This window comes from Akanthomyces muscarius, chromosome 1 (genome assembly GCF_028009165.1).
Source record: "Akanthomyces muscarius strain Ve6 chromosome 1, whole genome shotgun sequence".
In the NCBI taxonomy this organism is placed as follows: Eukaryota; Fungi; Ascomycota; class Sordariomycetes; order Hypocreales; family Cordycipitaceae; genus Akanthomyces; species Akanthomyces muscarius.
The window spans coordinates 6,471,054-6,492,695 of NC_079241.1; the positions used below are offsets into that span (position 1 = coordinate 6,471,054).

Consider the following 21,642-nt stretch of genomic DNA (forward strand, 5'->3'; position numbering starts at 1 on the left):
CACGATCAACGCTGCGTATGTGCGTATGAAACGGGGCATTGCGCGGGATTGTTTGCTCTGCAGCAATTCGCAGCCAAAATCCATAAAATCAAGCTCATGAGCACTGGTCTTTTCCGGGTGGGCTAGTTGCTCTCGTGGTTCATTGCTTGCCCCTGGCTGACAGAGCAAGGCAATGCTCCCCCGAAATACGATTGAATTTCGAACCTTCTCTGGTGCGCCTTGCAGCAGAGGCTAGGTAAAATCGGCGTGCCGACGAGGTGATGGTCAGGGACGAGTTTGCACTTGGTTTCAACATCGCCGGCTGACTCTGCAGCAGCTGGGGCGGAAATAATCCCAGACATGCATGACGGGACATGAGGCCGGCGAGACATTGTTGGCGGGCCAAACTCAGTCCCTGATTCCATACTGAATCAGATTAATCGCATTGGGCATATGCAGAGCCCCAATCCGGTAGGTGAACAAGGTGCGTGCATGCTTTGTGCTGCTGCGATTGGCAGACAGCAGACACAGGTGTAGCGGTCGCAACGGCAACGGCCTTGTCGATGCCATTGCGGCCGGGCATCTTGTCAGTCGAGGCTGCGGTCCTGAACTGGAGTATTGTGAAGATCGGGCGACGGGCATGCCATGCCTGTGTGTTTATACGCACATGGGCCGCTAAGGAACATGTGCAAAGAAGAGGGGGCCAACGTGCGGGCCTATCACGTCTGCGACAAATCAAGCACTTGACATGAATCCCAGCAGGAACTGGAAGGTGCAGCCTGTCGCCTGTTTCTTGGCCAATATTATTAGCAGGCATCCTTTCCAGGTTTTTTCTTCAGCGACCGCTGATCGTGGTTCCGAACGTCGCCGGCAGGGTTTCCAGCAAACAGTCGTGAAACAGTCCGTGTGTCGGGGTTTTGTGCACCGCCATGGAACGCTGCGGTGCCGATTCAAGCAGCGGATGGAAGCAATTGACAGAATAGGGTTATGTGGGCGATTGTGCGACTGTTGTAGGCTGCTCAAACACAGCTGCGAACATGCGAACAGGAGCGATGGCACCAAGATGACGCGAGACCCGCCGCAAAGATCTAGTTATTTGCGATGACGGTGAGGATGCAGTCACTTTTTTTTTTTTTGGCGACTTGCCTGCCGGGAGTTTGTGTCGCTTCATTGTCTTTTGTGCATTGTCTTGTCGCTTTACGCCATCTCGCACCGCACGGCATGCAGATTGGAAGCGGAGGAGCTTCTGCAAGGCATGACATGGTGACACCACCACGACCAAGACACGCAGCAGACTGCATGCAAAGCGATGCAAAGCACTCCAAGCTCTCCGCTGCCGGGCATTCCCACCAACTTGCCGCGGCCGAGCTGCGAGCGTGCTAGACCTGAAGCGGCATCGCGCTGGCTTGCTGGAGGTGGTTTTAGTGGCTTGAGCCCTGCAGATGATGGATGATGGGCCAGACAGCTGCAGCCAAACAACGGCGCCCATCAAGGTCGCACAGGAGTAGCGTGTCTGGACCCCTGTCCGATATGTCAAAGGGAACGCCTTGGCCGTGGTCTTACCAAGATGGCTGCTTTGCGAGGTTGCTGCTGACTCGGAGGGCAATGCAGAGGTGCGTCGGGATGATGCTAAATTGGGGAGGTGCTGCAGCGACCGACGAACGAGAAAGGGCCAAGATGATGAGCGATGCGGGGTTCGCGCTGCGCATAAACAGAGCTGCAGAGGTCACGCTGGGATAAGGTCTGGGCGAGAGAGAGAAAATCTGGATAACCCTCCCTAGCAAGAGCCGAGCCGATGCCGACGAGCACGAATCAGGGCATCGCTCTTAGTGAGTTTTGGCCTGCGAAAGCCCCTGCATCTCGCTTTTTTCTTCCTGTTGATGCTGTAAAAAAAAAAAAACGAGAGAATTTAAATAAATAAAAAAGAACCCGCCGCAGCGTCCAAGCGCTTGACAGCCAAGACCCTTCAGCGGGGGCGAGGCAGCCAGCCGAACGCAGCCATCTTACTTTCCACTGTTACTACCGACAGCCAAGCACAAATAATCGCTCGGCGTTCCCTCCCCCATTGTCAATTCAAACTCAATCATATTGAGTTCCATCGTCAAAGGCCTCATTGACACGGCGCGCCATCACTGCGACGGCGCCTCTGCGGATCTAGTTTCCTCGGCTCAATACTTTTTTTGCGGGTTTGCATCTTTACCTCGTGGGCCACTTCCGATTCGCGCCTTGTTTAGCTCCGTCAAACACCCCGTTCGTCTCTGCGCGCGCGCGTGTGTCTCTCTCTATTCAGCATCGCCCTTTTGACCACAAGACCCATCACCAGTCAAATCATGAGCTCGCCCAGCCCGCGTCCGCCGCAGCATGGCCGCCGGCCCTCGCTTGTCCAGCAGGAGGACGGTCTCTACCATTCGGCTCTGCACACGCGCACCGGCATGCTCACCTCGATGATGCGCTCCCGCTCCCAGCAGAGCCTCTCCTCGGCCTGGCGGAACCCATACGCCTCCGACGACGAGGAGCCCGTCCGCGGACGCACCCGCGGCCACCCGCCCGAGGACGATGAGCTCGAGCGCCTGCTTCACGACGAGAACCGTCTCAGCCAGATTCTCCACGGGCCGCAGAACCGCAGCATGAACCTCATCGGCAAGAGCAACCCCAGATATCGCTGGAACTCGTACTGGAAGTCGGACGAGGAGCTGCAGGGCATGTCGGCCAAGCTGTAAGTAACCAAGTCACGCAGCTCTCTCTCCCGCCACACCTCGCGCTGTGCTACCACCGGTCGCCCAAATCGGTAGGTTCGCTCTGATCCCATGTCTGACTGACCCCCATCTCTTGTCAGGCGCAAATACTATGAGCGCACAAATGACCTCATCCAGCAGTACATGTACATTGACTGCCTGCTCGACTCCACCATCCCCCACGAGCTGCTCAACGAGTACAATGCCGAGCTCGAGGCCTCAGCCTTTCGCGGCGTCGACATTCCCAACACCATCTCCGAGGAGCCAGACTCGTCGTCGCTGTCGGGTTCCACCACGGACCAATTCAACGGCGGCTTCTCGTACGGCTCGACAAACACGCTGCCCCCCTTGCCGTCTTCCGAGAGCGTCAACAAGACGCCGCCGCTGCCTGCCAAACGCACGCCCAAGGACATCTTCCGCTCCTCCGAGAACCTGACTATGCTCCCGCAGAACCAGGCAGCCGAAGAAGAGGAAGACATCCGGCGCAGCATTGCCGACGAGAGACGGCCCTTGCTGCACCCCAACTCCAAGGATCTTGAAAATGGCCCGCGGCCTCTGCTCCCCTGGCTCGAAGACGGCGAAGTTGACAGCAACGATCCCGTCGTCACCCTCGCCATCTACATCAATCTCATTGCCAACGTTGTGCTGCTCGTCGGCAAAATCCTTGTCATCATCTCAGTCCCCTCCATGTCTGTCCTGGCCTCTCTGGTTGACGCCGTCTTGGACTTTTTGAGTACTGCAATCGTTTGGACCACGACCCGCCTCATTGCTTCTAGCTCCAGCGACGTCGACCGATACCCTGTCGGACGCACTCGGTAAGATTATGATTCTTCCCTCGACACGCCATGTCACCGCCTCTCTTGCTTGCTTCTTGCGCCTTTTTTCACGCTACCGACTGGGGATCGTGATATCGCGATATTACGCCTGTCTCCGGCGCTGACCCCACCAGCTAGTGTCACACGCTGTTAGACAATTCCTACCTAGAGCCAACGCTAACAACCCCTGCCTCATATTAGCCTCGAGCCTTTGGGAGTCCTCGTCTTTTCCGTCATCATGGTCACCTCGTTCTGTCAGGTTGCTCTGCAATGTATCCAGCGTCTCATGGGCACAGAGCATGAAGTGATTGAGCTCGGTGTGCCGGCCATTGCCATCATGGCCGGTACCGTCATAATCAAAGGTGCATGCTGGGTATGGTGTCGCTTGGTCAAGAATTCGAGCGTCAGAGCTCTGTAAGTTGCATGATACCAGCCCCTTGTCTTTCATCAGCCTTGCTTTTGATCGAAACCGGCATTAACAATCCACAGTGCTGAAGACGCCAAGACGGATGTGATTTTCAACATTGGATCCATTCTGTTCCCCATTGGTACGTAATCAAACTACAGCAGTGGAGGAAGGAAAAACCCCGAGATAACCCAGCCTACTGACACACACCACTTCAGTCGGTTTCTATGGCAAGGTCTGGTGGCTCGACGCCACCGGCGGTCTGCTCCTGTCCCTCGTCGTCGTCCTCACCTGGAGCCAGACGTCGGCCCACCACGTCCGCAACCTGACGGGCTTCGGCGCCGAGCCCGACGAGCGCAACCTGCTGCTGTACCTGACAATGCGCTTCGCCACCGCCATCCGCAAGATCCAGAACCTGCGCGCCTACCACGCCGGCGACAAGCTGTTTGTCGAGGTCGACATTGTCCTCTCCGCCATCACCCCGCTCAAGGACTCGCACGACCTCAGCGAGGTGCTGACGTACTTTCTCGAGTCGGTGCCCATTGTCGACCGCGCGTTTGTGCACGTCGACTACACGAGCTACAATGCGCCCACTCACATGCTGAAACAGTCTTCGACGTAAAATAAATAAAAAGCAGAGATGTTGAACCCAGCTAAACTACTGTAGCGATAGCGACTTGCAATTTTATTTGTTGTTTTGGTTATATTATTATTATCTGATCATTCTTGGGACACCCACAATTGGATCTTTCTGGGTGCATAAAAAGCGAGGAGTTGAAAAAGAACAAAAAGAAAAGGTGCTGGCTCTGGCGTTTTTTTCTCGGATAGCATTCACAGAAATCCCAGTATATAGTCTGGAAAAGAACAAAAGCACTTGAAAAGAACATGAATCATATTGATGAACGATATCTCGCTTCCAGGTAATAATGAATCGATTTACAAATACTATACTAAGTATACGGAAGAAGGAGCGTATTTGAAACAAGAGGGCTGTAGTAGGCCACTTTTGAAAGAAAAAAATGTGTAGGCAAGTAAAAGTAATCAAAGGAGGCAGGAGAATAGAATGACACGTCTAGTACGGGATGCCGTTGGTCAGGAGCTGGAACTGATCATAGATGCCCGTGCTGTAGCTCGAGTGCGATTTCTTGACCAGGTCGCGCATGAAATCCGCCGCCTCGCGCTCGCTCTTGTCGAGCACGAACCTGTCCTTGAAGTGGCGGACCGACTCCGGCTTGAAGCACGGCAGGCCGCTGTCCATCATGAGCTCGACGACCTGGGCGAGCTTGTCGCGGTACTGGCGGGCCGCGAGGAAGGCCTTCACGCAGAGCGCCTCGAACTGGTGGAAGCTCTGGTGGTCGGTGGCGCCGCCCATGACGGCCACCATTTCGCTCGTCAGCTTGAACGGCGCGCGCTCAAACTTGATGCCGCCCGGCGCAATGTCGAAGCAGAAGCCAAAGTCAATGTGCAGGATGTGGCCCGCGTCGTCAATCATGATGTTGCCGTTGTGGCGATCCTTGAACTGCAGCAAAAAGGAAATGACCGAGTAGGCGGCCATCGACTTGACAAAGTTGCTGCGCGCCGCCTGGAAGCGCAGCGAGTCCTCGTTGCCGTACTTGGCTTTAAAGTACTCGTACAGCCCGTTGACGGCCTCGCGGCCCACCATGTCGCGCGAGATGGAGTTGGGCAGCACGTCAATCACGCCGCAGCCGGGGCCCGTCGCCGTCACCCGGTTCGGGAACACGTAGACGTCCAGGCCGACATTGTGGAAGATGCTGCGAAAGGCCGAAATCATCTGCAGCGCGAGCACGTCTTGGCGCACATCGTCGCCCACCTTGAAAATGGCCGACTGCCACACCTCAATATAGTTTTCCTGCGACTCAGGCACGCCGTCCTGCTGCTTGGCAAGCTGCTGCTCTTCCTCGAGGTCGGTCGGCGCGTCACCAGGGTGCTTGTTCTTGCGGACGCGAAACGTCGCCATGTACGGCGCCTTGGCGTGACTCTGCAGCGGCTTGCCCGACTTGCGATCAATGCCAATGACAACGCCCTCGGGGTTGCTGGGAAGGTACACGCCTACTTCGACCTTGATCTTCATCAGCTCTTCCTCAATCTTTTGCTTCTTCTCGGGCTTGGGGCGCTTGATGTATGGCTTGAGCTTGCCAGAGATGCCAGTGACTTCGTCAAAGAAGGAGAATTCACGCTCGTAAAAGTCGCGATCCTCGGGCATGAAGCTGTCCACCATTTTGGTCATGACGGTGTCGAGTGTGGGCTTGATCTCGTCGGGCACCTCCGCATCATCACCCTTGTATGAGTTGGCCTTCATGTTCCAGATAATCTGGTGGGCAAAGAGCTGCGAAAATTGCGCCGTCTCGAGGATGTAGCGCTCAACATAGCCAAGATTGTCGTGGCGAAGCGATTGCACGATCTGAGGCACGTAGAAGAATGTAACATCCACAGAGTGGCTTTCCAAAGAGCGCATGGCGTACTGAATGACGAGAGGGTGGTCTCGGAATGCAGGCGAGAGAAGAGTCACAGCGGTGATGGGGTTGACGGGCTCCCAGAACAGGAGATACTTGAGCTGGGAGTTGACATCGTCGGGCAGCTGGCCACCGACCATCAGCGGTATCGCCTCAGGCTCATCAATGACCTTTTCAGGTGAGGTGAGAATCAAGCGACGAACATCGCTGCGGAGACGAGGGAAGTGGAATCGAGTGGCCAGCTCAACGGCAATGGCAGGGTCTTGGTACCAAGCCGTTCGCACCAGGGGAAGGAGCGCGTTCTCGGAGGCATTCTTGGAATTGTGGTGGCTTGGGAATTGCGTTCCAGAAAGGTTGCGGGGATTAGCCCAAACAACTAGACGCGATTGTTCATTTTCGAGGAGAACTTTCAGCAAGCTATCTTTGCTCTGCAGAGACGTAATGTTGCCTACAGTGTGCGATCCAATGTGCGCCACGAGATTCAATGAGGCAATGATATCAGAGAGAAGTCGGATTTCCGTCTTGAGAGAGAGCATGTTGCTGCCAAACGACCAGCGGGGCGAGTGGCGGAACCAGCTCAGACCAGCAGATAGGATCCGGTCCTTGAGTCTCCATTGGGCGGTAGGACCAATGGTGGTGCTGTTTCGCAGGACCTTTGTACTGAACAGAATGATCTGGAAGCGGATCTCCCGAGCCATTGGGTGTGGGCTACAGTCCTTAAGTGCGTCAAGTGTAAGGTCCAGGAGGCGCAAGAAGACTCTCTGGATATCTGGGCTGCCCAGACGAGTGGCATTGAAGTGACTGGTGAAGAATTGCAGCAGGCGGGTGTGAGGGGAGAGCATGTCGTGCACCTTTTGCTTTTGCTGATTGATCATGTCCCAGTCGCTAGGAGAAAATTCTTGCTTCAAGAAGAAAGGATCGGGATGTTCCAGTGCGGGGTCAAATAAACCAACACGACGGGAAATGGTAAATTCCCACTGTTGAGCAATAGCATTGAGGAGCTTCGACTCCAGATGAGGATTCTCATTCATGACGCCAAGCCAGAGGGAAGTGCCGAGCTTGATTGACTGTTTGGTGAAGAGAGCAAATGGGATGCTAACAAGGTAGCGAGCAACCGCAGACTCGTCATGTTCGCTACGGCAGAGGAGTGCTGCAGCCCTGCGCATGATATCACGGACTTCGTCGATGGGGGTTGCCTTCTTACTAAGAATGCGAGCCTCCACATGTGCAAGGGCAGTAGCCGCGTTGGCGCTGTCCACTCCAGAAGACTGGGGGAATGAGGGTCTGCGGTTACTTTGCATGAAGCTCATGAGCTCGGTGCCGCGATCGGGCAGAGTCTCGCCATATCGATACTCTTGGCGAGTCGTGTACTGCGCAATCAGGTCCGACGCAGAATTGATGCCGTACTCGTTGACCTGGTCGAGAGACTGGAGGCGATTGTCGGTATTTGGGATGGCCGAGCCGAGTTCTACGGCAAAAGAGCGACCCAAAGAGATGTGGCCGTAAGTCCCTTCGTCGTCAAATTCGGACAGGTAGGTCTGCAGCAAGCCCTTGACATCAAGCGGCGCAAGGTTGATAGCTGCATAAACCCAGGCACGAGCCCTTTGATGCAGATGTTTCAATGTCAGACTACGGAAATCGTAGTCATCCGAGAGTCGGACAGTCACGTTACCACGTAGAGACGTAAACGTAGATCGGTGGCCATACATGTCAGTCTCAGCCTCTAGGCAGCTGGACCACATGAGAGAAAGCAATTCGAGCAAGGCAAAGAGCGAGGTGCGGTAGCAGAGCGAGGAAGGGACGTCTCGCACGATTTTGTCAGCCGATGCAAAGGCGGCTTTCTGAACACGCTCAATGCGATGACAGCAACGAGAGAAGATGGTGGCAAGCTGTTTGGCGGCGTACTGCGCCGAGAAAGCAGGCTCCGTACCACTGATGGTCTTTTTGACATATTTATCGACTACCGCATTGGAGATGCCATCCATGACGCTGCATACCTCTCTCTGCAGCATGCTCCGCTCGGCAAAGTAAGACAGGACCTTGGTGCAGTCTCCAGAGTCGGCGCGCAGGATCTCAACGAGATACGCAGAGTGCAGAAAAATGACCTTGCGGTAGCTGAGGCCCTTGATGTCCGAGGCCTTGCTGGGAATGAGCTCAGTCAGCAGCTTCTTTTGCAGAGACTCTCTCTCGCCGCTATTTCCGCGACGCAAGACGGTGTTGAGCTCAATATCACTTTCGACTTGCTCGCCGCGCTGTTCGGCGGCCAGCGGTGGTGAGTGAATGGCAATGATGCGCAGCTCGTTCAAGTATCTTTTGCCTCGCTCCGTCGAGGTGGAGAAGCCATGAACAACTATGTTAAACCAAGCATCCCGAAGCAGAGCATAGGATTCGTCGTTGTCCAGCGGCCTGGCGGCGAGGTCGTTTGCAGACATGAGCACTGCTAACGGGTGAAGCAGTTCCCCAATCTCCTGGGCAGCGAGGTCAACATCAACCTGTTTTGTCTGGCCCTGGGAGTAGGCATCACCAAGAGCAATGATGCTCTCGAGCAGGTGCTCCCAGTAAATATCAAAGAGCGGCGAATCGCGGCGAAGGTTTGCAGAAATGTGAGTTCGGCCTTTGAAAACAGCCTCAGAAAAGAAGTCTTTCTTGTCAATGACACCGATGTGGCCGAGTCTGTTGTACATTTTCAAGAGGGAACGGAACTCAAGCTGGCCACCACTGAGAGCCAAGTCGGCGGCGCCGGAAATGACTTGCACATCTACAGTAGCGTTGACCTTGTCCAGCTTCTGAAGAAGAATAGACTGGGCAAGAGCTGTAATTTGTTCATCCTTGTACGCGGTGGCAATGCCGCAAATTGCTTGTACGACGTTGCGATATACAATGGCGGCCTCTTCTTCACCATTCATATCGACAGAAATAGAGCTGGCATTGGACTGGCGGCGCTGATACACAGGATTTAGGCCGTTCTCTCCGTCGACAGACCCGTTGGTGTGGCCGTTAACCAGTCTCTCCTGGGTATCAGGGCTGAGCACGTTGCCGAGGGAGTAGAGAGTGCTAATGACGGCATCCTTGGACAGTTTCTTCAGCACAAATGCAAGGCTTCTGGAAGCGACAGCGCCGGTGCCGGTGCTAGTGACATCCTGGACAATGAAACGAGGCAGCGATCTAATCACAGTCTGGGAGAACGAGGGAGCAATGCGGCTAAGCAGGGCCATGCAGCGCAGGGTAGTCGAGGCGAGGGTGTCGTCGCTCATCTGCTGAGGATCATCCAGGGTCTGCTGCAGCCAATTCATCATGAGCTCGGGCTCAGCAGCGTCCTCGTTGAGCATGGTGCAGTTCATGAAAGAAATCATGGCAGCGGACTTGACAGCATAAGCGAGCTTCTGCTGAGAAGGCGAGCCAAGACGAGCAAAGTCGGCGCCAGCCTCAATGTAGTTCATCTGGTCAATGGCAAAGTTGGCGTGGAGGTCAATGGATCGCAGGTCAACATCGGCAACAAAGCCGTCAGGCCGAGGCAGAGCGCCGTCATTGTCCATGAGCACGTCGAGGACGTGCTTCTTGCGCAGCTGCGATCCATCGGTGATCATCAGCGAGGTGCTAGAAAGGACAAGCCACATGAAGCTTCGCTGCAAAAGCATGGCGCCAAGAGGACGGCCAGCGGCAGAATAGTGACGCAGGTGACGCTTCCATTCTCGCACGTCGCGGTCGTCGCTGTGAGCGTTGCGGATAGTGGACAGGGCCGTCTCAACCGCCACCAAGAAGGGCTCAGAGAGCAGCTGCTTGACCTTTTGGATAAGACCCAGTCGACCACCGGCCTTCCAGAAATCGGACTGAGCCGCGGCAGCGTCCAGGAAGCCGAGAATGGCGACGGCAATGTTGAGAGTGCGGATAGCCTCGTCGATGTTGAGGTTCTCGGGGTCGCCAGTACGAGGGGAGAGTACGCTTTCGGTTGTTCGGCTGCAGGCATTGGTAAAGGCCCAGATACCGTCTGTGACAGTCTCCTTCAGCTCGTTATAGTTGATTCCCAGGGAGAGAAGTGCGGCAGTGACGTGGAAGGACAAAGACTCGGTCGGGCAAGGGTTGATTTTGCGAAAGAAGGGCGAGGGAACAAAAGTCTGCGAGTGCGCTTCGAGGACGTAGGGGATGAGCTGGTAGGAGAGCTTCTGGGCGCTCTGAGCAGACAGAATGCTGGGCGCCGTCTTGCAAAGGGCCAAGAGGACTTCGAATTCGCGGATTGACTACATGTGTTAGCCATTGGAGCCGTGTGCAGAATGCAGAATGCAGAATGTTGAGCGGCAGTACCATGGGAATGCGGCCAAGCGAGCCCGTCTGCTTCGAATTATATGCGCCATGGTTGTATTCACGGCCGCGACCACTGACGTTGCAGGCTCGGCACAGCCTGTCGAGATCAGACTTGTCAAACGAGGTGTTGGTGGAAGATGCAGCCAGCGACGCTATCTTGTCGAGCGCTTTCGCGCGAAGGTTGCCCGTCATGGTGCGTTGCTTGTACCCGGACGCAGCAGCGGGCAGACAATGGCAGGATGGCAATGGCAAGCGACGAAAAGGAGACCAACGGCCAGGAGAAGCGTCTGCGGAGACGTGCAGATGAATAAAATTGTTGCCGAGGTCACAGGTGCCAGTATCGACGCCGAGACATGCGTGGCGTTCTACGAGCAGCCAGGGGATGGGATGCTAGCCTCCAACCTAACTAGCGGATTAGCCGTGACAACAGCCTACCTGGGCCGGGCTGGTCGTTGAAGGCTGGAGCGGACAGAGAGCTTGCCCCAGGTCCTGCCGAGAGTGTGGGGCTTAGTCAGTTTGGGCGTGGCTGGTTGGCTGGCCGGGAGCTTGCCAGCGCCGGTGTGGCTGGTACGTGTGGCTCGGTGCAGGCAAACGCAGCGAGGACGCACCGTGCTGTGGCAAGGCTCCAGCTTGTACGCGTGCGCTAGCCTGAGCAGCCTCAGAGGTGAGCAAGCTCCTCCTGCCTGTCGAACAACGTCCCATCCCATCACCAAGTCATCGATTCAATCCACGCAGCACCTCGAACACGGCCGGCCAGCATCGTCTCTAGCTTCAGCAAGCCCCATCATCCGCGCACAACAGTCACAATGGCCATGTTCAGCCAAAACCCGCTCATGAACGGGCCCAACTATGCCATGTCTGATGTCCCCAGACAAGCTGGCGAGCCGCGCGAGCATCGCTTCAACCCGTACGAGACCCCGGAGCGCGCAGCATCAAGCTTGCTCGAGCCTTCTCGCTGACTTTTACATGCAGATACACTGACAACGGTGGCTCGACGCTCGGCATCGCCGGCGCCGACTTTGCCATCATGGCCGGCGACACACGGCACACGAGCGGCTACAGCATCAACTCGCGCATGTCGCCCAAGGTCTTCAAGATTGGCGGCACCAACGCCTCGCAGGACGACGCCACCATTGTCCTCTCGGTCTGCGGCTTCGCGGCCGACGGCGAGGCGCTCCGCGACCGCCTCGACACCATCTGCAAAATCTACCGCTACCGCCACGGCAAGCCCATGACGCTCAACGCCTGCGCCAAGCGCCTCTCGACGATCCTCTACCAGAAGCGCTTCTTCCCCTACTACACGCACGCGCTGCTCGGCGGCCTCGACGAGGAGGGCACGGGCGCCATCTACTCATACGACCCCGTCGGCAGCTACGAGCGCGAGCAGTGCCGCGCCGGCGGCGCCGCCGCCAGCCTCATCATGCCCTTCCTCGACAACCAGGTCAACTTCCACAACCAGTACATCCCCGGCAGTGGCACCGGCCACAACCTCCGCGAGCGGCCTCGCGAGCCCCTTTCCCGCCCGCAGGTCGAGACCATCATCAAGGACGCGTTTGACGGCGCAGCGGAGCGCCACATTGAGGTCGGCGATGCTCTGCAGATGCTCATCGTCTCCAAGAACGGCATTGAGGAGGTGTTTGTGCCGCTGAAGAAGGATTAAGAATTGGAGACGCACATGTACAATAGCTGCGCATTAGATTCGCGAATAACAATTGACACTTGAGAGTTGCGCAAATGACGTCGTGGTGTGTACTTACGCCTAGCTCGGTGGTTCCATTGGGTAGTAGGAGCCCTAGTCTTGCTTCGATACAAGCTCGTGTATCTCATGTTCGACCACTGTCGATTGTGCATATGCAGGGCAGGCCGGCTTGGCTCGGAACTAGAGGGTTCATTTGCGTCCCAAGTACCGCACGTCGTAGTCGTACAGCCGTGCTGGCAGATTAGTACACACAAATCAGTTATTGTTGGAATTAAGGGCGCGGGACCAATGGTCGCGGCATACATTCAATCGCCTGCTTCAGCGCGAGCTATTGACACCACCTGCTCGGCACCCACACACGGCGCAAAGCAAGTCGCAGCTGCCGGACCGCTGCGTCTTCTAATCCAGAGTTTTGTGATGAAACCCGGCCCCCATCCGATACCTTCCACGAGCTCGAGTAGATGCTCGGCCACAGTTGCGAGAATCTCCCTCCGGCACTGCAGGGATACCGCGTAGACACCAAAACGTTTTCCGCGGCCCAGACGTTGGAGCACGCTCCGTCTTCTCTGCATCGGGAGTGTCGGGCTTGGAACCTAGAGGTGCCAAGAGCAGCGGCCCCATGTGTGTCCTTTTGGACGCGCCAAACTAGACTGCATACCCCTGGCACGATGCAACTCGGAATGTGCAAAAACGTTGGGCGGTCCGCCGTCGGCTCCGGAGGGATCGGGTGGCGATAGTTTCGCATTGCAGCTAGATATGGGCTGGCTACCCTACACTCTAATCGGCCAGGAAAGTTCGGCACGCCTATGCCGGGTCCTCCGCGGAGGACAGTATAAGTTTTGAATTTTCCTGGCTTCCGAGGAAATGCACCTTTTTTGGAGTCCATCAATTTCCCTTTTTTTTTGGCTAGTTTTTGTGGAATCGTTGGCCTCGGCACCGTTCATCATCTCCAAAGTACTACGCCGCCCCCAGGTGTGGTCTAAAATGTAAGGGTCCTATGTAGTAGGTAGCTCGAATCTAGGGGACTTGTCCATCTTTTTCCTCACCAAAACGACAGTACACTCCAACTGCAATTGGCTAAAAAGCCAAGCCCCAACTCCTTAGCATCGGCACGTTTTCGCAAGGCCGTTATTTCAAATTATAAACTATAGTAGAGCGCAGTTTTTCGGAGGGGGGCGTGCAGATTTGCCAACTTGATACTGCTAGACGCAGCTAGTCACAGCATTTATCGGGCGCCCTTAGCGGGGGGCGTTGGCGCTATAGGGCTACTGCTTCAGCGGTGTCACCAGCCACTAACAGGAAGGTAGCACACTCCAAGGTACCTAGTGAGGAGCGAGACCCTGCACGGAAGACACCCTCATTTGCTCAGCCGTGCCCGTTGAGCAGGGCAGGAGCGGAATTTGCCACCCGGGGCGGGAGCCAGAGTAGAGGCCGCGTATTTGACTTTTTCTTCTTTTCCCCATCTCCTCTTGGTGACAAACCCATCTCCTTGCTATGGACACCCGTCCCGTATCAAAGCACACATCATATTGTGCACCGCGGCGGCGGCGGCGGCGGCGGCCAAGAGTGGGGCCGGAGCCAAGGCCTTCCGTACCGAAGGGGCGAGGGGCGAGGGTACTTGGTTGGGCACTTGGGTACTGGTACAAGCTGACTCCCAGTACTCACTCTCACTCCATGGGGCTCCATCAGACTCGTCGCTTTTTGACCCTCACCTTGTTTCAGTGGCTCATGTGGGGGTTTGCACTTGACTACTTGTACTCCGGTACATGTGGCTGGAAACTATTTTCGTCAATGAAATTTTGTTCTTTGCTCTTCTGTCGGCTCTCGGCGATTCTTATTTTTCTTCCCTTTCGAGTCGGCTTCTTGGCATGGAAGAGACGGCCGCAAGACCCCGATAATTGTGCCTTTCCAAATGGTATCTGTGAAAGCTCGAGAGCTTGAAAAGAAAACCAAGCCTCTTTTCGCACACGCCCCCAACCAGCGCTCAGCCTTGCAGAAGGCACCTCCATTCATTTTCAATAGCGTCCTGTCAGGACGTTTGGACTTTCGGCGACTGTCTATAATATTGTGGCGCTACACTTCTTAAAAAAGAAGAAAAAAAATAGAAAAAAAAAATAGAGGCCCCCCTGTGGCTGGTCTCTACCCAGTTGTGGCTCAGGCCTCTTGTTAAATACTCAGTACGCGCGTATTGCGTAATGGTGACTCAAGAAAAAGAATGGATGGTGTGGCGGTGCATTGTGACATCGGAAATCTGATCGAAATCTTGAAATTTGGTATTTCTGAAATTGAATTTCTGTGGCAGGGCAGCCCAGCGGTCGGCAATTTCGGGGTCCAAAAAGTCAATGTCGTCATAACCGTCTGAGTGGAGGAGGGGGTGCTCCGAGTATCTGTGGACCGCCCTCCTTGCGGTCACTGGTGACAGGCAACGAACGACAAGGCATCTTGGCCTTTTGAGCTGTCAAGAACAATTTGAAAGAAAATTCAATTGTTTTTTTTTTCTTCTCAATCGGTAGGCCAGTGGTTCAATGGTTCCGCATCCCATCTGCGTTTTTGTGTGTATTTTTGTGGAATTGCAGATGGGTTCTGGCCTCGGCCAGTCAGTTCATGAAGCCATGCTCGCCGAGTCTCTCTGACACGCATATTTCTCGTCATGATTCCTAGACTGTTTACCTAGTACTGGTAATCAAAATTGTGCCCATATCACGATGATGAATCAGAGGAGCGTCGATCCTTTCCCTGTCATTGCATAACCCCTGCCCGCCCTGCCGTGCCCGTCCCCCTGTCTCTTGGCTGCCATCTACTCGGCATGTACAAGCCGGGGCTCAGCGTTTTGTTTAACTCTGAATGATTTCAACTGGCCATCACTGGGTCCGGAGCATTGGGTCCGGCAGCAATCTTTTTGGCACACGTTTTTGTGGCTGCTGGATTCTTTGAAGTTTGGTTTCTGGCAGAACTGGCAAACCGGGCAATAATCGACAAGGTTACACACACACACACACACCCCCCGCTTGCCCGCCTACAAGGCCCGGATTTCAAGGGTCCAGTTGTCTTGGAGGGGGCGTGTCGTCACTCACCCCAGGCTCTGACAGTAGCAGAAGCAGTGAACATGTGCCCAAGGCGCTTCACTCAGCGTTCGAGGGGAGGGGGCTGCGAGAACAAGGCGTGGGATACCACGATGCGATTCAGTTTTCAGATGGCTTCCACGATGATGATATCATGATCGACACAAACGCCCCGATCTTGACCCAGACCTTGGGCAGGATGCGGATTTGTCAAGTTTCGCAACCCAACGACGATGGGAAAGGCTCAAATTCCCTATCTTCCGTGCTTCTGTACGGCACTGGTAAACGTAGGTACCCAGCATGTCACCGAACTGGTGACCTGCCTTGGCCGTTCTCCAGCCAGCTTGCCAGTGCAGGGAAACCAACGCCAAGTTCAAACGGTCCGACGGCGTGCCTGCACACTAGTATTTATTCTATATTGTTTCCTCTGGCCAAGAAGCGCTCATTGAGTGACTAGTTACATCGCACGCGTGTGTCCCCAACAGTCTTCGTCATCAATTCGTCGAGCACGAGACTGGTGGGCGCCGAGCCCATGACCAGCTGCATGCCAGGCAGCATGATGCAAGCTTGGGCTGATCTAGGGGTCCACCGCCCAGCACTAGTTATCACGGTCTACTGGTAGGTAGGTCTGTACGGCCAAGCACTACGTCAGGGAGCACTACGAAGCCATCAGCATCAGCGATCGACTGTGTCGCGGCGACACGGAAGCGCATGGAATTGTGACCTATGCCCTCCGCATCAGACCTGCCCCTGTCCTGTCGTCTCCGATGCAATCGAGCCAAAGTCATAAATGCATCCTCAGCCACACAATACATTGTCTCTCCGCCTCCCGCCTCTCCCACGCTCTGGTCATCTCAGACTTGCAGCGCGTAAACCGTCGCTCGCTGATCATCCTAGTGCTGTTGAACGGCTGGCATCGGTCGCAGTGTCCAACCCGGACTGTAGTTGGTAACGCCGAACGGAACAGCGGCGCTCCGTTGACGTGCCAGGGGTTGCATGTACGTGCGTGCACACAAGTCGGTAGCTTATTTTGGTTTCGTTGCCAATCCATCTACCGCTACCGATACCAGTCACAGCTACCAGCGTCCGCCCAGTGCCTTGCACGTTTTGCTGGCAAATTGGGTTCCCGCTTGGGAAACAACCAACCACAACGACGTTTCTTCCCGAAGAAGCCAAACCGGCGGCGGCTCCGGGGCAGAGCGAAAATCGCCACCCTGTTTGCCCTGTTATTTCGGGGTCACGAATTGAGTTGACCCTCAAATTCAAGCTGTGGCAGCGCAAGCCTCCCCGCCGCAGCCACAGGTGTGTCACGATTAAAAGCTGCATGACGAAAAAAAAAAAAAAAAAAAAAAACCCCCCCCCGAGAAAAGAAGGGAATCCCTGTACCAAGCATCGGTCCGGCGACACACGTTGCTACTGGTACTGAGTACTGGTATTCATTCGTACGAGAGGCAGACTAAGTACTGGTAGAGAACCGGTTTTGCTGTGGCTTGCCTACCTGGTGGAACCTCCAGGAGCAACACCCCCCCCCCCGGTTTTGCCCAGAGACGTTCCTGGATGGGCATGAGTGGCGAGAAAGAAAAAAGTCAAAAAGGAATATAGCCCAATGAGCGGAAGCGATTGGGCGAATTGGTCCTTTGCGACCCTTCCGCGGCCTGGTGCATTTTTTAGCTGGTGGAGGCTGTAAAATTTACGGAGTAACGTACCTAGGTAGGTAGCTGGGTACACGCAGTACTATGGGGACGCGCTGCAACGCACCGGTACCGGTACCTATGACGCCCTGCTTACACCACAGCCGCGCGCTGCGTGGGCTGTGGCTGGCCACTGCAGCAGCCAGTACCAGTACACGGTACACGGTACCGCAGTACATGCATCTGATAATCGCTGCCTTTTAGACAGACGTCGTATTTTTAATAATGGGTAATGTACTTGTCGATTTATGCCATTCACGTTAGTGCCCATCCCATTTGTGATACACCTTACACGGCTAGTTGGGACCCGCCAAGATCCTGTTCCCTACATCTTCACCCTGTCTGCTCTACCTACATGCCGACCTCCAATTGACTCCCGTCACATTTATTTACCGGGTCTTGTAATTCCATTTTACTTGTTTCTACATATACACCTCCTCATATTCCAGTCGTCGTCATCAGTTTCTATTTGCGTCCTGCCTGGCGGCGTCTAGGCAGCTTTCACCAACACCCACTTTCCAAACTGCCCACTACAACAAACCATCATTCCCCAATCCATCCATACCCATACTCGCAATTGGCCTCGCCCTACCCCGTCCTTTTCGCCAAACACCGCGGGGCATACCCAGGCACTTGCTTCTTGGCAGTTTGTGGCAAAGTCGTTTCTGGCCCGGTGCCCATCTTTCCCTGTTCCTACAACGACTTAAAGTACAACATCCTCCATCCTGGACGCACTACCACAACTTATTCTGGATTCTTGCTAAACCCAAGCTCTTCGGCACTTGGCTTGGCCCGCCTGGAATCAACTGTAGGTGAACCCCTTTGCTACCTCTACACCTCTGGCCCGCTACTGTGTCACCTTGAGCCGTTGAGAAAAAAACCATAGCCTGGCTCCGAAACCAGGGCTTGAGCCGGGGCCGACCGACCATCTCCAACTAAGCAGATCCCACATATTCCCAAGCGCCTATCCCGTCGCCTTCCCGCACTTCCGGTCATCTTCCTTCCTCAGGATCTCCGAGAAAGGTCTGCTAACTGCTGCACTGTCCTTGTTTAGACACTAGCTCAACCACACACCTCCCGAGTCTCTTCTCTTCTAAAGCTCCTTCGCCTTACCCTCTATTCAATTTTTCCTCTTACATCTTTCACGCCTCACCGCAGGAGCTGGGTTGCAGGCCACCTCGAATTCCTATAGCGAGTAAGAAACGGCACACCTGTTTCGCTCCTATATCTCTATAGTGGGCTGACATGGGCTGAACAGCCCTACCGGACCATAAACTCCTGCTCCAGCGCTCGTCCCCAGCGCTCCTCGCTTACAACAGAAAAAACTTCGAGGTACGATTTTCCAGCAATTTAGACTCACTGGGCCTCTCCGCTCAGCCTTCACCTCGAAGAATCCTTGGTGGCTGTGGAGAATTCTTGGACGAGTACCCGGACTCGTCGTCGAAAGGCTACTGCGTCCTTCTCAAGCCCCAATTGCCAATTGCGCGCGACTGGCCCATTGGACGCTCTGTCACACGCTTTTAACCTGTTTCCAACGATTCTCTACATATACCCATCCCACAGAGTGGCAAATCGGCCATTTATTAAACCACACTATCGCCAACGATCGTCGTGACTGACATCTATCGTCTAGTCTGCCCGACACCCTCTCCTTAGTCTTGCCAACTTGGCCACTACTCCTCAATACCACTCGAATTTCCCCTCATTTCCACAGGAAATCTCTTGGGATCTTTTCTCGCAACAGGCTTTTCCATCGTTCCAGTTGTCGACAGCTTGCGGGCCAGCATTATCAGCTCTACTTGGGGAGCCGCATCGTCTCTCCCTCTGATTCGGAAAACGACGCGTAAGCATGGGAGACATTTCATCTCCGCAGACTACTTCTACGCAAATGGCTGAGCAACCAGCCGACAAAATCACAACCTCAGGACTGGACGCCTCCACCCAAAAGTCTTCTCCAGCAGCAGTATCCTCGCGCCGGCATCCTCCCATTCTTCGACAATCTTCGTATGGACAAACTGGTCCGCCTTTTCCTGAACAATTCGACAGAAGAAACGTTGCCTCACCCCCAATAGGCGATTCTGGGCCTTTCAACATGGCACCGATGGCTAGTGCACTGCCTCACGGAGGCTACCAACACCCAGCTCCTCCAGGGGTTTATCGGCAGTACAGCCAGCAGACTTCGCCGCCAGTCATGCAGCACATGCCTCACAACCCGTACGCCAGCCATCATCCCGCATCAATGATGCTTCCGGGCTATTACATGCAGCAGCCACAAATGCATCAATATTACGCGGCAAACGGTCCCCCAGGTCACCACGCACCGCACTCGATGCAAGGTCGAGACAATTCTGGCTACTATCCAGTGCCATTCGTCATGGACCACCCGCAATCTCCTGGATATTACCCGCAACCACCTCAGTTCCCTGAGCCTAGTCGTCAGCGACCCGACTACATGATGAACCGGCAAAACAGCCAAGGACACATTCCACATGAAGGCAGGAATCCACCTCGAAGACCGTCAAACAGGACAACCCGATCTTTTCGAGATCAGACACCACCATCAGGTACGCTTCAATCCGAGTCTGACGATATCGACAATTGCTAACCCGATAACCAAGTTGACACCAAACGTCAACAACAAAACATGGTCCGTGGACCACCACGCAAACCTCATCAAAGTGGTAAGGCACAAAAGCCCAAATTTATCCTGTTAAAATCTAACATGTACTGTGTTTGTAGGCCACGCCATATGGATTGGAAACCTCCCACCACAGACTGAGCTGATGGACCTTGTGCATCACGTTTGCGAACTAGCTCCAGGACTTCAGTCCCTGTTTTTGATTTCCAAGAGCAACTGTGCGTTTGCAAACTTCAAAGAGGAGATAACCTCTGTTGAAGCTCAAAAGGCTATTCATGAATCCAAGTTCCAGTCAGTGCGATTGGTATGTCGACTTCGAAAGAACACCGCGGAAGCAACAGCAGAGAGCCCGATCGTCATTGCTGCTGGAACAAGCAACCCTTCATCGCCGACACTTGCCGACGACCCACCTGAAGATGCCAAATCCCCTACATTGGAAAAGCTGGACCCCCTTGAAGCCTCTGTTGTACGAATGGACCGAAAGGATGCCAACGGAAACGCCCACCGAGATCGATTCTTCGTTCTTAAGAGCCTCACCCGCGAAGATCTAGAGCAGAGCGTCAAAACTAGCATCTGGGCTACTCAGTCACATAACGAGAAACTTTTGAACAATGCCTTTCAGGTATGTTACTACCCATTGACTGTCATGAACATCACAATACGGCACCTGCTAATTCAGATTTAGACCACTGACAACGTCTACCTGGTATTTTCGGCCAACAAGTCTGGAGAGTATTTCGGATTTGCTAGAATGACGTCGGAAATCAATCAAGATCCAGACGCCGCAATTCAATTCGCGCCGCAAAACCAAACAGCCGACGAAAGCGACCTACCACAAGCCGTCACGACTGAAGCGAAAGATGGCATTCCAAAGGGCCGCATCATTGACGACTCTGCGCGAGGAACAATGTTTTGGGAAATTGAGGGGAATGAAAATGAGGGCGATTTTGAGGACGAGACCGACACTCCGAGCAACAAGGAAGCAGAAGAGGCGGACGAGGATATGCAGACACGGGGTAAACCGTTTAACCTCCAGTGGCTCTCCATTGCCCCGTTGCCATTTTACCGGACCCGAGGACTACGCAATCCTTGGAACTCGAACCGCGAAGTCAAAATCGCCAGGGATGGAACAGAGCTCGAGCCTTCAGTTGGGCGCCGGCTGATTAGCTTAATGAATCACAGCTCTAACCCTGGGCAGCCGTCACGTTTTCCGAACGACCCGAGGGGTGCTCCTGCATTCTTTGACACTGGAGGGCGTCAATAAGCGAACTCGACCTATTATAATGGGAACAAGATTATATGGCTGCTGCAAATTGACTTGAAACACGCTCAAAGCGGCGCAACTTTGGCAAACCACGTACCTACGAACACGATAATTCCATGGCATCATATCCTCAACTGCGAACACGAGAAACGAGAAAATCACATTGCAAGAACTCGCGAACACGACAACACGATTTACATTGTATTAAGTTGAGCCACAAACATGATACACACCTCGCAGCACAAACGGCTTAACACGCGCATTGATTTCTGGCCGGAGTAGCATAGCACGGGCGAAGCAAGGAAATTAGGCAGGCATGGGGGACTAGGACATTGAATGCGATTTTGGCCTTGAAGCAATCAATATTACTGTTGCATATAAAAAAAGTGCTCCATCGTGCTACGGCTTGCCGTGCTAGTGAAGTCGATTATTTGCGTGCAGGTCTTGACCCTGTTTGGGGCGGCTGACCACGAGACCATCGACGCGAAAATCTGCTGTCCGATCAGTGAAAGTGGTCGCGCTGCTTCGAAACATTAGATCAATGACGAAAGCGAAACACTAGACGTGCATGACGACC

The 21,642-nt window shown here is 54.5% G+C and overlaps 6 protein-coding genes across 6 annotated transcripts; 5 read left to right on the plus strand and 1 right to left on the minus strand.

Moving 5' to 3' along the window:
* Positions 1-2,309: 2,309 nt before the first annotated feature.
* On the plus strand, positions 2,310-4,557 carry LMH87_007189 (uncharacterized protein; the record flags this gene model as incomplete). The annotated part of the gene is made up of 5 exons (XM_056192236.1): positions 2,310-2,695; positions 2,816-3,529; positions 3,731-3,943; positions 4,019-4,077; positions 4,154-4,557. 5 exons carry the CDS (start codon positions 2,310-2,312, stop codon positions 4,555-4,557), a joined length of 1,776 nt encoding a protein of 591 aa, XP_056060476.1.
* Positions 4,558-5,007: 450 nt separating this feature from the next.
* On the minus strand, positions 5,008-10,903 carry LMH87_007190 (uncharacterized protein; the record flags this gene model as incomplete). Its single annotated transcript, XM_056192237.1, has 2 exons — positions 5,008-10,647; positions 10,712-10,903. 2 exons carry the CDS (start codon positions 10,901-10,903, stop codon positions 5,008-5,010), a joined length of 5,832 nt encoding a protein of 1,943 aa, XP_056060477.1.
* A 614-nt stretch (positions 10,904-11,517) lies between these two features.
* On the plus strand, positions 11,518-12,371 carry LMH87_007191 (uncharacterized protein; the record flags this gene model as incomplete). Its single annotated transcript, XM_056192239.1, has 2 exons — positions 11,518-11,618; positions 11,684-12,371. The coding sequence occupies 2 exons, from the start codon at positions 11,518-11,520 to the stop codon at positions 12,369-12,371; spliced, it is 789 nt and encodes a 262-aa protein (XP_056060478.1).
* Positions 12,372-15,705: 3,334 nt separating this feature from the next.
* On the plus strand, positions 15,706-16,094 carry LMH87_007192 (uncharacterized protein; the record flags this gene model as incomplete). Its single annotated transcript, XM_056192240.1, has 2 exons — positions 15,706-15,759; positions 15,930-16,094. 2 exons carry the CDS (start codon positions 15,706-15,708, stop codon positions 16,092-16,094), a joined length of 219 nt encoding a protein of 72 aa, XP_056060479.1.
* Positions 16,095-17,244: 1,150 nt separating this feature from the next.
* Positions 17,245-18,991, plus strand: LMH87_007193 (uncharacterized protein; the record flags this gene model as incomplete). The annotated part of the gene is made up of 5 exons (XM_056192241.1): positions 17,245-17,321; positions 17,793-17,971; positions 18,218-18,358; positions 18,422-18,495; positions 18,797-18,991. 5 exons carry the CDS (start codon positions 17,245-17,247, stop codon positions 18,989-18,991), a joined length of 666 nt encoding a protein of 221 aa, XP_056060480.1.
* Positions 18,992-19,012: 21 nt separating this feature from the next.
* Positions 19,013-21,065, plus strand: LMH87_007194 (uncharacterized protein; the record flags this gene model as incomplete). Its single annotated transcript, XM_056192242.1, has 4 exons — positions 19,013-19,727; positions 19,782-19,844; positions 19,903-20,423; positions 20,487-21,065. 4 exons carry the CDS (start codon positions 19,013-19,015, stop codon positions 21,063-21,065), a joined length of 1,878 nt encoding a protein of 625 aa, XP_056060481.1.
* Between the last annotated feature and the right edge of the window lie 577 nt (positions 21,066-21,642).